The 18,122-nt window shown below is 28.7% G+C and overlaps 1 protein-coding gene across 3 annotated transcripts; it reads right to left on the minus strand.

Annotated features, from left to right (window-relative positions):
* Positions 1-1,516: 1,516 nt before the first annotated feature.
* On the minus strand, positions 1,517-17,625 carry LOC135953744 (NADH-cytochrome b5 reductase 3). 3 transcript variants are annotated; one of them, XM_065503726.1, is made up of 6 exons: positions 17,469-17,604; positions 15,967-16,050; positions 15,185-15,895; positions 6,283-6,939; positions 6,116-6,215; positions 1,517-2,148 (listed from the first exon to the last, which is right to left on the minus strand). In XM_065503726.1, exons 3-6 carry the CDS (start codon positions 15,209-15,211, stop codon positions 1,976-1,978), a joined length of 957 nt encoding a protein of 318 aa, XP_065359798.1. In that variant the 5' UTR covers positions 15,212-15,895; positions 15,967-16,050; positions 17,469-17,604; the 3' UTR covers positions 1,517-1,975. The 3 variants fall into 3 exon arrangements, with proteins under 3 accessions (XP_065359798.1, XP_065359799.1, XP_065359800.1); XM_065503728.1 differs by lacking the exon at positions 1,517-2,148 and adding an exon at positions 2,373-2,584 and having other exon boundaries at positions 17,469-17,625; XM_065503727.1 differs by lacking the exons at positions 15,185-15,895; positions 15,967-16,050; positions 17,469-17,604 and adding an exon at positions 8,906-9,108.
* Between the last annotated feature and the right edge of the window lie 497 nt (positions 17,626-18,122).

Here is an 18,122-nt window from a genome sequence, read left to right on the forward strand (position 1 = left end):
AAAAACTCAAGTATCATACTATAATTTTGGAATGAATTTCCATGCTTTTTTGACCAAACCCTGTACTTGAACATCGAAATATTTATCGATCGGTTGGTTATGTTATTCTTAATACAAATACTAAATTTTAATCATTTTTATGAAGAAATAATGAAGTTATGGATTTTTGGCCGGGATTGACCACCGTGCGTGTAAGTACAACTTATATAAATCGTTGCAATGGACTTTGAAATATATATCATTAGATATCCATATTGTCTTTATTAATTACTTAGTAATCCAGATATACATAGATCAAAAATAGGCCAAAAATCTAGGTTGTCCCGGTTTTTTCCTTATATCTCAGCCATTTGTGGGCCGATTTTAAATAGCAACCGAGCCGGAAGAATACCCGATATATTGACTTTTAAGTATGTTATTGTTCCACAATATTGATGAAACATATCGCTACCTTATTATAGAAAGGCCCTAAGTAACAACAACTTTAAGTTCTGTAGTTGCGATTTTTTTTTTAACACAGATTTTTATGAAGGTTTTCAAAAAATTTAATGTTGTGACATATTTGTAATGATGTATTACGGGATTATCTATCAAAGTATGCAAAAAACTAAATTTTGGAAAAAAACGAATAAAAAAATTGTTTAAAAATTCTTTCCATAAAAGTGGTAACAAGAGTTTTAAAAATGGTCGAATTTAGGCCACCAGGCGATTCTAGTATTAATAAATATCCATTGAAGTTGATGCATCATCTGAGCTTGATAGCGCATTCAATGGCATATCTCATTCAGTGTGTCCTTCAAATCTATCGTCCTCAGCGACTTCGGTGTCTGCATCTTCATATTGAGTTACCTTATGGCTCCACCAACAAACGTTTGAAAGCAATGCATCCACCGATTCGATGGGCAAGACATTTTCAACAACGCCATCTACGGAGAAAAATTGCACATAGTTGATAAAGCTGGAAAATGAAAAAAAGCTTTTTCCAGTATTATGTATTATTTTTTCTGAAGATTACTTTACTGAATTTCCCAGTTTGGCAGCTGTGGGCCAAAAATGGTGAATAAAGATGTAAAAAACAGGAAAATAAAATTCCAATTGGTTTTTGAGAAAAATACAATGAATACCATGAAGAGTTTTCATTTTATGTGTTGCACTGGGTAATTATATGTTTATATCGTTACCTTAATATAGAAATACCCTAACTCGTTTTTTTTTTAAGTCGAGATTTTTTGGCTAAATATGATATATGGGCGGACCATTTATCGAAATAAAGGAAAATCTGGGTTTACAAAAAAACACGAGTTGGAGCCTTTCTATATAAAGATAACGATATTTAAAAATTTCAAAACTTACTTTATTTATAGACTTGCTGACATTAAAACAATAATAGCCAGTTTCACAATAACGAATGATTTCGTTCGCTAACTTAATATTTATGTGAACGAATCAGTTTTATTTCGCTTAGAATGCGAACGAAATCATTCATTCGTTATTGTGAAACAGGCAATAAGTAATATACATTTCCTTTTTGATTTTTTATTTAACTGAAATTTATAATGAATCATAAAAATAATGATAACGAATTACAATATTTCACGTTTATTTTTCTTTTTTATTGAAAATAAATTTGTGCACATTTTATAAAAAAATGATTTGTTCTCAAAGCATAAACAATCAAAAATAAAGTATGGACTGACCAGGGTCCGAATTACGAGATTTGTAATTGAGTAAATCGATCGCAATTTGGTATTATGGCATTCGGGTTTCGACATGAATGCTATAGTTAGGACCCTGATTTAAAATACTACAACAATATTTAATAAAACAAAAATGTATTTATTTCGAATACGTACATACATATAACAATTTAAATTAAACAGTTGATTTAGAAATGCAAATAAAAAATTTATTAAACAAACTAGAAAATAAATGTTATAATGAATGATTTATGTATCAATTAAAAATTTGAAAAAACTTAATAAGCAAATCTATTATCGGGATGATAACCCAATTGATCCAAAGCAGGATTGCAGGCAAAATTAATCATGGGTGGTGGACCACACATTAAAGTAATGGTAGAATCATCGGCGGGGAATAAATTGACTTTAATCATCATATCGTTGATAAAACCAATACTGTAGGTCCAGCCTATAACAAAGAAAAAAGATGAAAAGAAAAAACGTTTATAAATATGAAAATTGTTAAGAAAATTACCTTTAACCTTAAACATAAGTACCTTTGTTTATCTACACACTTTAAGGCAGCATTTAAATACATAAATAAATAATTTAATAATAATAATATATAATTATACAACATATATAATATCTACACACTCCATTTAAAATTATCTACTACATTTTTTAGAACATTATGAATTAGTTGTGTTGTGTTTGTTTTTCTTTTGGTGTTTAGTAACTAAAACGCATTTCGCTTTTATGACCCAGCCTATCGAGACCAGGTATACAGGTATAATTAACCATTGGTGGTGGTCCACATAGTAAGCACAGTGTATCATCAGCTGGTGAATACAGATGATCCCTCATCATGTCATCGTTTATATAGCCGGTATTATATGTCCAGCCTTTAAGTTTTCGTCGTGGCGTCCGCATTTTTTTGGCAGCATTTTTAAAAGTATTTTTTAATAAAGGATTAAACAAAATTTAAGGGATATTTTTATTTTCAAAAATGTGTGCAATTTTTTTTTGATTAAATTGGTTTGATTAAAATTAAGCTAATAAAACTCAAACCAAAAACTTGGAAAATTAAAAATTATAAGAAATATAAACTTTTAGCATTTATTTGTTACCTAACAACACAAAACATTTAAAATAATCATCAAAAAAATGTCTTTAATAGGTTTTTTTAGAAATATTGAAAACAATATCAATTTACTACAAGTTTTCAAAGTCTTCTAGGGACAGCGCTCTTTTATCGCCTTAAAGACGACCAATTTTGAAATTCTTTTACTATAATCTTATTAGTAAATAAGAAATCACAGAATTACTAATTTATTTTTTGCTAAATCTTTCTATATTTGGTGTCGTAAAATTAACATAACGAACATGTTTTATTCATATTGAATTTCATTGATTTGGACTAAAACAGTAACAAATTATTATACCAAATTAAATATTAATAAATTCAAGCTTGTAATTGAAGTCAAATGTAAAGTCAATCAACCTTATCTGGCTATAAACATTGTTATTGTGGTTGTTTTCGTTACACCTGCAGATTTTTGAATCCGTAGTAAATAAATATGTAATTCAAAACAATTGAAATAAGCTAGTAGTAGCAGCAATTTATACATACTGATTAGAGTTTTTCTTTTCCGGCACTTTTTCATATCCCGGGAAATCGGGATTCATTTTAAAATATCCCGGGATCCTGGGAATTCCCGCCAAGAGCAAAATATTTAACTTTTTAGAATGTTGACTTCGATACATATCAATAAAATGTCTTTGGTTTTAAAATGTAATTGGATATAAATAAAAAAAAATCCAATAAAAATTTAATATAAAGAGATAAACTGACTCGATTTCTAATTTTAGTTATATATAAACCTGTCACCATTTGTCATTTGTAACGGAATGGCTTCAATTTCCATTAGATTTTGTTCTACCTTCGTTAGATTCCAATTAATTCCAGTTAATTTTATTTTTAATTTTGAATTGGCAATGTTTTGCTTAATAAATCAAAAATCAAAAAAGTTAAGATGTTAATTAAAACTTCAATTCCATGGAAGGTGGTTTTATTCCAATAATTTTAGTTTTACTCTTTGTGAAAAAGCAAAATACTAAAATAATTATATTTTCGATAAGAATAGAATTCTGAGACAGCCGTGAGCAATCAAATTTTTGGAATATTTTGAATAATGAACTTGTTATTGGTCTATATGGATTAAATCTTTTTTCTTGTATGAATGTTCTGCATTTGTTTTGAAGCTTTAAGCATCTTTTACAGAAAGTCTAGTTCAAAAAACATCACGTGCAAATCTTTAATACTGATGCAACAAATAATAATAATGCCAATTAGTTTTCCCCTATTTCATATATTTAGGATTAACAGAGTGCCAGTAATCAAAGCGGGTTTCTCCAAGTAAATATACTGAAATTTTATCGGTAAGCCCAAAAGCGGCTTCGCTTAGTAAGGAATACGTGTAGGCATAGAAAGAAGGATTTCACAAAAAACATTTTCTTTCCATTAAATAATAACAAATTTAAATTCTTATAATGAGAGTAGGTTTTACGCCGATCAGATTTCGAAGCAACAAATTATATTCTTCAGATTTGTCTGAATCACACGGAAAATTATGTTTAAACACAGGCCACAAAACCATCATGGACACTGCATGGCTTTACAAAATACAACTTAATGGAGTTATTAATTATCGCCATTTGCCTCCTTCATCTGTTTAAGAAAATGTAAATTTAATAGGATAATTGTTCTTACGCAGCATACCTGCCAAAATATGAAGATCACATTTATGACTACAACCCAGCTAATCTAAAATCATTCTGGGGTATATTACAGTAAACAAATTTGGAAGTATCTGACTTAATATAACAGGATATATACTGAGCTCGTTTAAATAGGATGGAGGAGTGAAACCACATGCATGACCACAAGGATAATATGGCCTATGTTGAACCGGTTGTCGGTTCAATGTATTAGCTTCGACATTTTTTTATTCCTAAATTCAATAAATTCGTCAGTAAGGAAGTGCTTATAAATATCAATGGAGACGGATTTTAAATGAGTTATGGGAATTTTAAGAATTTACTTCAATCTTGATTTTGTTCAAAATGACATACAAATTAGTGTTTTACACCAATGAAAAAACTCAGTCGATTCATTCAACATGCATTGATTCTATGAAATCGTTCAAATGAAGGGCCGTATATAAATACTCGCATATACACATGATCTCCAATGACACGCTAATGGAAAAATCAAGCATGTTTCACCTAAATCGAACCACTTCGTCATTTCATGAACCTCTGCCAAAACTTCTTATTTGTCATGTAATTTGTTGATATGCTATAATGACACTTTAATATAAAAAGCATACATGATTCACCTAAATCGAACCCCTCATCATCAGTTAAAGTCCTGATTGAACTGATTCTCAATTATATTTTTACTGGGCTTATTTACAACTAGAAACTTTCGGTTTGTACAGCTGTATGTACAGCGTATCGTTCCTGGCACTTTAAACCGTTGCCCCGCCTGTCATCAAAGTCCTCACGATACAATGCACTTATATAATTGTCCCACCAGGTCTACAAATTTGCGCCCCATAGACCTGTGTTTAAGACCAACTGAGGTGGCGCAGTTTCTCCAGCTCCCAATACCAGCTACTGACACAAATAATTAAAAATATTTACTCTTATAATTTCAGGAAAGAACAATCGGTCACAGTCGAACTGTTACAACAACTAGAAACCTTCCAAAATAAAAATTTCTCTTCACTATAATTGAAGCTTTAAATTTATCCATTGTTGAGTTTAGACACAAGAAATTAACTAATCCATAAAATAGTTGTGCCACAAGGAAGTAATCCTCCTCACAGTAATTTTTCTATAGGAAGCATGTAAATTTAATTCTTGGGCTAAGGATGGAACTCCATAATTTACATAGCTCGAAAACACTAGGTGTAGTATATGACAACATTTACTTTTCCAAGCATGGCATCTACACCAACCAGAAGGTAAAATTCAGAATGAACACATGGGACGATTGTAGCGACATATAAAGCAATCGGCCACTCTCGTTATGACATGTCAAATAGCAATACACTCCAATCATTTGATTTTGAAGCAGGGCAGCCTTTCTTAACACATTAGAATATCAGACCTCGAGCGATCATGCGAATTGTGATTATTATGAGATAACATTTGAGACAATGCACTAAATAATAAATTGAAGGTATTAATTATCATTTAAATGTTATCGAAATAGTTTTAAAACAGTCCTTTGTAATTTAAAATTAGTCCCTTTTAACTTAAAATATTTTAAAATAAAGCATCATAAAAATAATGTGCGTATTTAAAAATTAAACTATAATCAAACTTAAATTATTAATTTTGAAGAAAAAGACAAAAACAAAACTCACCTTCACCAGCTTTATCAACCGTATACCAGACTTTCAATTGATCTGGATATTTCTTGGCCAATTCATCAAGTTCATTGCGTAATAAAATATCTTTTTCACTCTGAAAATATTAAACATAAAAAAGTAAAACAATCTTCCTAAACGATTTCTATTTATTTATAACTTACCTGATTAGCAAACAATAAAGCCAATTCAGTTTTATCCTTCTCACTATGTTTCAAGACATCACGCACCAACTGCAACATGGGAGTAATACCAGTGCCACCAGCAATCATATTAACACGTTTAGCGGTGACAGTCTTAGGAGGATCTTTACGCAATTTCTTAATTGAGAAATTACCATTACCCAAATATTGCAAACGGCCTGAAGGACCACGGAACGAAATCTTATCACCAATTTGCATTTGATCTAAATATTGAGACATTTTGCCACCAGCTGGAAATTTGGGATGAGTATCTTTGAAATAAACCTTAACCACAAGATCAACATAACCCACATCATCATCGGAAGAAATAGGTGTATATGGACGTATCACTAGTTCATTGTCAATGGTGGCAATAAGATGAATATGCTGACCCACGGGTAGACCCAATATGTGCTGATGTGAGGGTAAACCGAAACGGAAGCGGCGTGTATCATGACTCAAGACTTCTTTTTCAATCAAGGGTAATTGATATTTATCATTAGCATCGATTAGAGTACGCAAGCGTGCGGTTCTATTTGGTTCAGGGCGGGGTTTCTTTGTGGATTTTTTATTAATTAAATAATGAATAATAACAGCACCAGCTACTACGGCAACTAGGCCCACAGCAATGGGGATAATCTAAAAAAAAATGTAAATAAATAGAATTAATTAAATTTTCTAATATGTATATATATATAGATATACATAGTTAAATCTATAGCTGTTGATTTATTATGAGTGTGCGTTTTTTCTCACCACAATTCTATATACAATTGTAGTTAATAAGTTATTTAAAATATCATCTATCTAGAATTTGTTTACATACACTTTTTTAGCTATAGAAAATCAAATCTAACAAGTAAAATATTTACTTAGTATAAACAATTTCCTAACACTTTCTAAAAAAAACCTAAAAAAGTATTCAGCGAATAATTTTACAAAAAAAATAAAAACAAACATTTATTGATATCAGTTGAAATGAATTATAATTTAAAGATTACAAATTATGAAACTTATACATTACGTTTGCAAGTAAATAAAAATTAGAATGTGTAGAAATTATAGACATACGTATTTAGAAACGTATGATTAAAGTTAATAATATTTAAAGGGGTTTAGATTAAGGTTTAAAGGTTAAATTGCAAACGCTTATTAAACTCGCTACATGTTATAAACCCGTTTAGAAAATAAAAAGCATAACAAATAGTTTAGATAAATAATTTAATACATAAAATAAATGTTTGCTAAAGTAGTTGAAACATGCATAAATAGTATTTGTTTTAGAAGTTACAACAAATTCTTATTCCCAGGTAATTTGCATCTGGTAATTCCGCGAATTTCTTAATAAGGTTTCTTCTTAAAGTTACTGTATTATTTCACATTCGTTGAGATTTGTTGTCAAACGAAAGATTCAATAGAATCTTTCGATATTAGATACAGAAAATCAGTTGACACAGAAGAATTATGATTTAAATAACAGAATTTTTTGTCACCACAATTAAAATTTTGCAACCACAACAGAAAAATTTGGTAATTTTTAAAGAGTTATTTACTGGGTTATCAGGCATAACAATTTTTATTTAAACCAGGAAAATTAACTTCTATTAGGTCGATTTAGTACAAATTTCTATTGTTGTTTAATTTTAATGAAATTTTTAACAAAAAAATATGTAACGCCAAATAATATAGATCTCCTAGTTAAAAGATGATGACATTTTTACATCGTACATTGCGAAATGTGACGTGTGTTAAAAGATGAAATTGACTTCTGTGTCAGATCAACAAGTTTCAGCTATATATAGCAGTGATCGACATAAAAGGAACTTTAAATATTGATTATAATAACCTGTTAATCATTTTCATTCTCTGTTGTAATTGTAATCTGTCTACCTATTGATTGTGATTTTTATTTATTTTATTTCATCATCAATAACATGGCCTATTATAGGCTTACATCTTATTTGATAAATTTAATGAACTTCGTTGACATTCGTGTTATTTACAGGTAATCAATGTCGATCACTACCATATAGTCTAAATCAAAGGGAAATATTAGTTGGCATTCATAAATTAGCTTGATATCATCCAAAGCAAAAATATTCAATCACGAAATTACACAATTAAGGTGAACTTATTTGTAATACATCTACGCAGTTAATATCAATAATAAGTTCTAATCAGAAATGATCTCATAACAACAAAATGAAAATTACATACTAGAATAATCTCCCATACCTAAATTTCATGTTATAGAAGCAAATAAAAAATTTGAATACGTGCCGGTTGAAATTCGCAAGCTTTAAACTGACATAAGATAAGAAACCCTGACCTTTATTTCATCTTAAAAATTGTATGATAAAATCATAACAAAAGCAAACATTAAATAATAAAAAAGCATAAAAGTAACACCAACAAAATTATTTAACTTAACTTTAATGGAAAGCGAAGCACATTTTTTTGACAAGTAAAAAAGAGAGCACGTCATTATTACAAAAGCTTTATACATTTGTGCCAAAAGTCTAAACATAAAATTAAGGGTGAAAAACATGAAATAATAGAACAACAAGGGAAACACCTTGTTTACTAAAAAAAAAAAATAACTTACATCAATATCATCAGATTTAGACGACATTTTGTTGTATTTGTTTTACACTAAAATTACTTCTTAACACTATAATTTTTATTTTATTTATTTGTAAAAAATACAAAAAATTTTAATTTTTATAACGAGTATTACTAATAAATTCAATTTATTTCCCAGTTAATACTAAACGCTTGCTACTCCCGTTGGTGACTGATGCGGCGTTTTGTGTTCAGTACATAGTACGATATAGATTGCCGCCTGATATTTGTTAAAACGACAACAATAACAACTACTACAAATATAGCTTCAATTCAAAACTCATGAGATTAAATTTTTAAAACAGCAACAAAATATTGGGCACTACTATATTAAAGTAAATAGTAAATTCATATTCAATGTGTTTTTTATTTTTTGTAATAACTCTTGTACTTAAATTGTTTGTGTATAAGTAGTTAAGAGAATTTTGTATATGGTGGAGCAATTTAAGAGCATAGTGTGAATACCCCCATGTCATGCTTATATAGCGGTTATCTTTTGTATATTAGATAATGCAATGTATACGTGATTTAATAAATAAATATGTATATAACGTCAAGATACTAAATAAAGAGTGTTTAGGTTTTACTCTTTTATTTAAAATACATGCAATAAATTTTTCCTAGTAGCACTTTAGTAAGAGAATAACGATTTTCAAGGTTAAATTAAAATTTTCAACAATTTAGTAAAGTTAAACAGATGTTATTTATGTTGGTTCTAAATTGAATGCAAATCTCAGCTGTACATTCAGGATTCGGTATAAAAAGACATAGAGAAATCCTACATTTCATTGTTCACATTCATAATTATCCAATTAGTTACAGTTCTACTATAAGTTTTTGAAAATAAATTATGCAATGGCATGGTAAATAGAGCTTTCAAATAGTTAACCGTTATTCCCTTATTATGTTTATATTGATCAATTAACTGTTCGTTTCATTTGTTTCGAATAACTGAAATCTTATTTTAAAAAAGTTTACTTATTAAAAACTATTTTTGGCGAAACAAAAATTCGGTGAAAAAATATATCAGTCATTTGTGGTCCGATTTAAAATAGCAATCAAAGTTGGACTATAGCGAATATATTGTTGTATCAATCATGCATACGGTCAGGTGGCCATGTCTATATCGAAATTGCTATCTATTCGATCCAAAAAAAATATTGGTGAAACAAAAATTCAGTGAAAAAAAATGTTTAATAAAAAAACAAGTAAGAGAGCTATATTCGGCTGTGCCGAATCTTATATATCCTTCACCAAATTATACTTAAAAATATATTTTTTTTTAAATATTTTTATTTAAACAAAATGTTTTTTTAATGTTTTAAAATTTTTTTTTTCCAAATTGTTTTTTAATTTCTTTAATTCATTTTTTTGGAAAAAGAATTTATGACAAAAACAAATTTTTTGATGAAAAAAAAAATCGGGTTAAAAATTATTTTTTTCCGATTTTGACCCATTGTATGTCCAACTTACTATGGTCTTATATACGTCGATGCAAAGGTCTTTGAAATATCTATCATTAGGTATCCATATTGTCTATATTAATGACTTAGTAATCCAGATATAGCTCAAAAATCGAGGTTGTCCTAGTTTTTTCCTTATATCTCAGCCATTTGTGGACCGATTTTACTGATTTTAAATAGGAAACATCTCGAAAGCATGTCTGACAGAATTATTGAAGATTTGGATCCCGAAGATATCTGACGTCCTCAGAAAATTGATTTCAACATCCTCAGAAAATTGATTTCAACATACATACAGTATCGGCCATAACTAAAGCACCCCTCAGTTAATTTTTTTCATATTATATTTTCTTTTATAAAAACAAAGTTTTAAATTTCGAATATGTATTATTTTCATTTGTTAATATGTTTATTATTGATAAACAAATAGTTTGAAAGTTAATCTTTCCATAAGTGGTAAAATAAAATCAAAAAATATTTTAAGGTAGTAAATGAAACGGACAAAACTAAAGCACCCCTTGATGGATATAATATAACACTAATTTTAATTACTATTTTTTTGCAAATTCTTTGCATTGGATGACACAAGCACATCACTTAGGCATAGAAGATATTAAGTTTTTTATCTTGTCTTGCAATATTCCTTCCCAGGCTATTTTAACGGCTTGGAATAAATCATGAAAATTTCCGATCGTTATTTCGGCAAATTTCACGTTTTATTTTCATATTAAAAATATCCCTCAAGTTCTCAATAGGATTGTTATTGGGAGATTCAGGAGTTCAATGAATAACTTGAATTTTATTGCTCTGTAGCCAAGTCTTACAAATTTTGGAGGTGTGCTTAGGATCTTTATCCTGTTGGAAGCTCCCTTTAAGTGGCATCTCTTCACTGCCATAAGGCAACATTACAGCTTTCATTATATCACGGTACATGAAATGATCCATAATCCCATTAATTTTATGAATTAGCCCAATTCCTTGACCAGAAAAGACACCCCAGACCATTACATTGCCTCCTCCAAGTTTAGTTGTTCCTTTGCAATACTTAGGATTCAGTCTTTCTCCTTTTGGTCTGCGTACACGCCTTATTCCATCGGAACTTTTTAAGTTGTATTTGGATTAATCAGTGAACAGTACTGTCTTCCATTTTTGGACACTCTAGTCGATGTGCGCTTTGGCAAACTTCAGTCTAGCTTTCTTGTTCTTAGCTGATATAATAGGTTTTTTTGCTGGTCGTCAACTGAATAATCCGACTTCTACTGCTTTTCAACGGATTGTTCTTTCGCTAACGCATAATCATAAACTTGTTCATACTTGACTAGATTATGCTGTAGGATATTTTTGAATTGCTCTTTTGATCAAGGAATCATAATATCGTGTTTTATTTCGCGGACGTCCTCCAGAATTTACCGTTGATATGAGACCAGTCTGCAAAAACATTGAAATGAGCTTGAAAAAAACTGATCTGTTAATTGAATATTATTTAATTAATTCATGTCGTGATAAATCCGTCTTCCGGTCTTCAATAACTTTAATCTTAAATTCACTGGAGTACGTTTTCCATCCCATTGTTTTTATTGCAATAAACTGTATAAAACTTAAATTATACACACTACGTCTTTCTTTATTTTTATCTTCTGGAATTTTTAAATCCATTCGTTGTCAGTCCCGTCAATTCACAATGCAAATATACAGTAGCGTAGTCAAATTTGTAAACATCTTATAAGGGGGTGCTTTTGTTTTGTAAGTTGCGTTTTGTGTTTTTATATGATTTATCATTTTAAATTAATTGTTCATAAAATTATCTTTTACTAAATGAATGTTATATGAACATTAACAATATAAGTTAATAAAATATATGCAAATCAGAATTCAAAAAAGAATTTTTTATCAAAAAAATTATGTTTTGAAAAATTCTATTGAAGGGGTGCTTTAGTTATGGCCAATACTGTACATACAGTCAGACGGACATGGCTTAATCGACTCCGCTATATATAAGGATCCAGATATATACATATATACCTTCTCACGAAGGTGAAGGGTATAAAAAAATTTCCATACAAAATTTGATTTATAAACCTTTGATAAATTTAAATGTTGTTTATGCATATGGGGGTAATATTACATATTAATATTGTTCAATTAAATGTTCGTTTAAAAATATTATACGCTATTGTTTTATTAAGGGGTCGTTGTGAGATTTTTTCAGTAAACTTTCTATTTTCATATTCTTACAAATATCAAGTGAAAATTTCATTATGGTTAAGTTCTCCATAATGTTCTTTGGTCATTTTGGGCAGGACGATTTATATTTTAATGCTAATATTTACACATTTTGAATGGACTTTAATCACTAATTTTTGAAGAACTTTCTATAAATTTATTGATGAAGAATCATACATATTTAGTTTAGCGGTTTATTTTACATTTAATTTAGTAAAATATTTTTGGAATTTGTTGGTCTCACAGAATTATGTAATAGGTATACCTGAACTGTTTTTGCTAAAATTTTGCGATATGCAATTACTTCAGTTCATTCTGTAGGAAATTTTTTTCCGAATTTTTTATACCCATCATCAATATATGACAATAAAATATTTTTCTAATATAGAAGTTATATGGGGGGTAGGGTCAATTATGGACTGATCCCCACAAAAATTGGTAGAAAGATTTAGGTTCTTATAAAACATGTTTATGTACAATTTCATCACGATTTTAATTATTATAAGACAATTATGAATGTTCAAGTCATTTTCTAACTGGACCTTATACGGGGACTAGGGACAAATGTTGCCCGATTGCTTTCAGAGTACTTAGAACTAATTTGTACAAAATATTATCAGGATTGCCGCTTAATCAACATATTTATGACTGCTCAAACAGTATTACGGGGCACATTAGTATGGTGGCTAGGTAAAATCTTGAACCGATATTGGCCATTTTCGATACCAAACAAACCTTATCAACAGAGAGTATTTGTGGAAAATTTCAGGCAGCACTTTCGTGTTTTCAAACAGACTTTATATACTATGAATGACGGCATGACAAAATCAATATACCCCCATATTTTTTGATGGTGGGTATAAAAATAAAAAAAATTGGCTGTATGGACAGACTAATATATTTTATCTATATATAAAAATTAAATGGTCCATGTATGTAATGACATCACGTGAGCGATTTGGCTGATTTTTTTTATTCCATTCGAAATTTTCAAGAGATTGTTTGTAAAGAAAAAAAATTAAATATACTCGGAAATTTTAAGCTTTTAATATATTGTCTCCTTATCACTTCTCATTTTTCTTAATTAGAGAAATTTGTTGGAGAAACTTGAAGAACTATAGAATATAATAAAATAAAGATATCGAGATTTTCAATCTTTAGTTTGCCAATCTTAAAATTGTATTCAAATTAATTGACATTTATAGCTGGTGTAGATTTATAAAGCTTAGAAAACTGATATATAAAATATACCAAAAAAGTACCGAAACAAAAATCTTTACCCTTCTTTATCCCCTTTTACTTGAACTTCCCAAATGTATGGTCTTGAAGAATTTTTTATATTAATATTTAAAATTTTAAGTCTGCAGCTCATTTATTAAAAATAAACACAAAATTCCTCATTTTACCTGTTTTTACCACATAACATAATTACATAATTTTTTTTGAATATAGAGATCTAAATTAATAATTTTTACGTCTTAGAATAAATAATCAATGTTTAAAAACAAAAATTACCAATGTTTTCGCTGTACCCTTTTTTATCTCTTTTTTTTCATAAATTCAAACCAAATATGGCCAACAATTTTGAAATTAATACCTTAATCATATTACCAACTATTTAGTTAAGTATATAAACATCTATAGTATTTTTTAGATTATATTAGAAGAGACGTGTACTATAAAATGCACATCCACTCACAGATCCATATTGGATCCATTGTGGAATAGACTTAGTTAAGAAGAAAAGAAATGAAAGAAGTGAGGCGAAAATTAAATTAAATCAATAGTGTTTACATTTGCTCAAAATCCGGTCATTAAACTTCTTTAAAATTGTTCTCAAATTTCTTAAGTGAAAAATAAATATAAAGTTATGCACATAACAAATTAGGTAAGAAATTACATATCGTCCCTGTGTCTACAGAAAGAGTTATGTGTTTTTTCCTAAATTTATTATCTCTATAAATGTCGTTTATAGTAGCTGTTGTGTGCAAGGTGTGATCCAATGGGTACTTAACAAATCTCTTCTAGAGGTGCTATATTAGCAAAATGTCTTGCATCTGGTCAGTGGTATTCGAACTATATTTTGTCCTACGGGACAATCTATTATATTGTATATTTTATAATCTCTGAGAAAATCATGAATATGATTTGTTGCTGAAAAAAATGTGTCACAATTAAAATATGCATGTACATTAGCAACAAAATAGTATGTATTGTAAAAACAAATAACACCCGATGTGCATAAAATTTGCAACCTAATTGTTTAATTAAATCTATCATGAACACAACAGTTCAGCCAAGACAGACAGCGTAATGTATGCCAGCCACCTTACCCACATTTTTCAACTGCAAATTAAAAATAAACAAAAACAAAAGCTAAAAAGAATAAAAGCCATTTAATGACTTCATAAATAAAATTTAAAAATAAATATTACGACAGACATGAAATTAATGCAATAAAGAAAAGTTATTTTGTTTTTATAAAAGCAACATGACTCACTTAATTAATTAAAAAAGCAACAATAATTAGATATTAATACATATAAAAAATAGAAAATTTCTTTGATTAAACTTACATGATTATCACTAATTGGTCTGGCCATTGTGTAAGGTTATGGTCAGCGAAAAATTCCAATATATGGCAGAACACAGCAGAGAAAAATAGTATCGAGTAGAATTTTCAAAAAATAGAAATCGTAAATAAAACGTTTACAAAAAGCCTGACACACACGTTTTAAAGCTAAAATACTGAGATACTTCTTGGTGTTTTTTATATTATGGAATTGTTATGTAATTTTTGAGGCAGTTGTAGTATAGATATTTCCTTTTTTCATTGATTGAATTACTTTCCTTATTTTATATGCAGATTTTTTTTGCTTTTTTTATCTTGATGTTTTCGCTTGCTTTTTATTCAATATCAAGGCACATTCATTGAATTTTATTGTATAGTTTATAAAGTTCAATGTACATATTTAAATTTTCACTTCGGTTTTTTTTATTTATTTTTGCAGTTTAGGAACCTTTTTAAATATATATTTTCTCGTTCTGCAGTGTGTTTAACACTAGAAAAGAAAATTCTTTTCGGTTTAAATCAAACGAAAGTAACAATCAGTTGTGGTGTGTCTGTCACTTGTGTATTGTATTAATGCTGTTGCCTTTCTGCTGTTTCTGACCAAACACGAAATGTTATAAAATCAAACATTCATATTCATTAAATTTTTCCACCACTGGCATTTAAGTTATTTTCAGTCGCAGACCGACTGACGTAGTTGAAGAAAAATTGTTTGCTATGGAATAGAGAGAGAGAGTGAATTAGAAATGTTTTATTTAACAATAAAAATATTTTTTTTCCTCTTACCTCATTCAAAGTTTAAATGAAATTCTCCGAGAGAGTCAATCTGTATAGTGGTTGCGCCGCTAATATCTGGCAGGTGTTTGTGTGCTAAAATTGAAAGGGAGACAATATATGTTAAGATTTTTAAAAGTGACTATTAGAGATTTTTTTAGGATTATACAATGTATTTGTTCTACAACAACATTGTATTCGGTAATAAACATAAATTTAAATTCTTTTGATTTTTCTTTGTGATTGATAGTTTTTTTTTGGATTCCAACTAAATTTAAAATAGTCTTAATTTAGTTTGAGAAATTTTTTATTTAACATAAATAGCTGTGTCAATTTACCACTGACTAAAACATGACCATTTTAAAGTGACAGGTCGCCTTCATATAATGTGTGAGAACTAGAAATGGTCCTTACCACTTTGGAACTAGTCACATAACAGGTTTTGTGTTAGTGACTTCACCCTAATGAAAGAACAAAATGGAACAAATCATCAAAATACAAACATTTTCAGTTCTAAAAAAGTTGCCAATTTTTATGAAAAAAAAAAAAAACATTAATTTCACTGTCCAATAGCATAAGTAGTTAATTTTTATAGAATAAACTTATATTCCAGCTGGTCTGAATTTTTTTACAGTGGGTCAAAGTTTTAATTTTTTGATTGAGAGAGCATTGTACTAAATGAAAAAAATGTAAGTTAATGTCTGAGAGAATTCTTATTGTCGGAGTTATATTGTGGAATTTTATGGGAATCATTTTTGTGGAAGATATTAACCCTCTAGCTCTACTCATTGGGAAAAAATTTGGCCCCTTTTTCGAGAAAATCAAAAAGTCCTTTAAAAAAAGACAGATAAGGATTAAAATATTCCACTAAAATTTATGCCGGATAATTTCAGTTTCAATATCATGCAAACATAAGTAATTAAACAAGTTAGAATTTTTTTTTGAAACAAGAATGATTTGTTATGTACATTTGTAATGAAAATGACCCATGAGCGTACGGCAATACAAACAAATTTAAAAAAAATCTCGTGAATTATTGATTCATTTATATTAAATTTCTAAACAATACACTAATTTTGTTAAGAGCCTCGTCCAAGAACGGCCAATCGACCTATATCTTCCTACAGGAAGCCTGAAATCTCAAACAAACTCCTAAGTTTAATAGTCGCCAACAATTTCCACATTGTGTTTTGCTTGGTACTCCACCATGTGTCAAATTATAGGTTACAAATTATATCCAAAAAGAATGCATATGACCAATTCAAACTATTAGATTCGCATTAGGAAATATAGTGTTAATATATTTTTATACCCGTAAAACATTTAACATTTTTTGACACACGTCACTGCATTATGCGCATATATCTCTCCCGAATTTGCCAAATTAGATAAGGTTTATTTTGTAAAACAAATAAACAATAATAATATTTGATTAATAAACGTTTAGTTAAAAATATGTACATCAATTATATGTATGTATGTATATAAACAATTACGTATAAAAATATTTTTACCTTGCAAATTTTTGCACATACACAAGAAACCGGCTTTTACTTGATACGCTGAAATACTGTTTATTCGAATAGCAAATTTATTAATCAAAAATGTGAGTTAATGTAAAATATATTTATGTTACACAAAATATATAAATACATATATTTTTCTTTAATATTTCGTACACAATTTTCGATTTACTTATCAAAAAGCACAAATAGACAATAGAATAATAAAACAATAAAAAAAACAATTAACAGTTCAGCATTGTTGTCAAGTTTTGCAAAAAAAAAAAATCGTCAACAATTGTACTAATAATTCGGTAGCGAGTTTATGAGTTGCCTTTTTGCAATATGAGGAGCCGCAGAACAAAAGGTACTTTTTTGAAAATTTAAAAATTTTGGGAAATTGATTTTTTCTAGAAGATTTCAACCCAAATATTATAAAAATACCAAAAAATCAATTCTTAAAAAAATTCTAAAAAGTACCTTTTGTTCTGCGAGGAGCCGCATTGAACAAAATTTAATAAAAAAAAATCGTTTAAAGCTTCACGATCAGCAGTTAAAACCATATAGAAAATATACATAGAGCGGAAACTAGAAAAAACTCAATCAAAGAAATTACAGAAAAAATTTTTTTTTATTTCACATAGTTTTTTACTAATACATTCTTAC

Source organism: Calliphora vicina, chromosome 3 (genome assembly GCF_958450345.1).
Source record: "Calliphora vicina chromosome 3, idCalVici1.1, whole genome shotgun sequence".
Taxonomy (NCBI): Eukaryota; Metazoa; Arthropoda; class Insecta; order Diptera; family Calliphoridae; genus Calliphora; species Calliphora vicina.

Excerpts from the sequence above, each read along its gene's own strand:
- LOC135953744 (XM_065503726.1), bottom strand. The coding sequence starts at position 15,211 with ATGGCCAGACCAATTAGTGATAATCAT. Across the intron at positions 6,940-15,184 it reads GACCAATTAGTGATAATCAT|ATTATCCCCATTGCTGTGGG; the intron begins GTAAGTTTAATC and ends ATTTTTTTTTAG. Across the intron at positions 2,149-6,115 it reads GGTTGATAAAGCTGGTGAAG|GCTGGACCTACAGTATTGGT; the intron begins GTGAGTTTTGTT and ends TCTTTGTTATAG.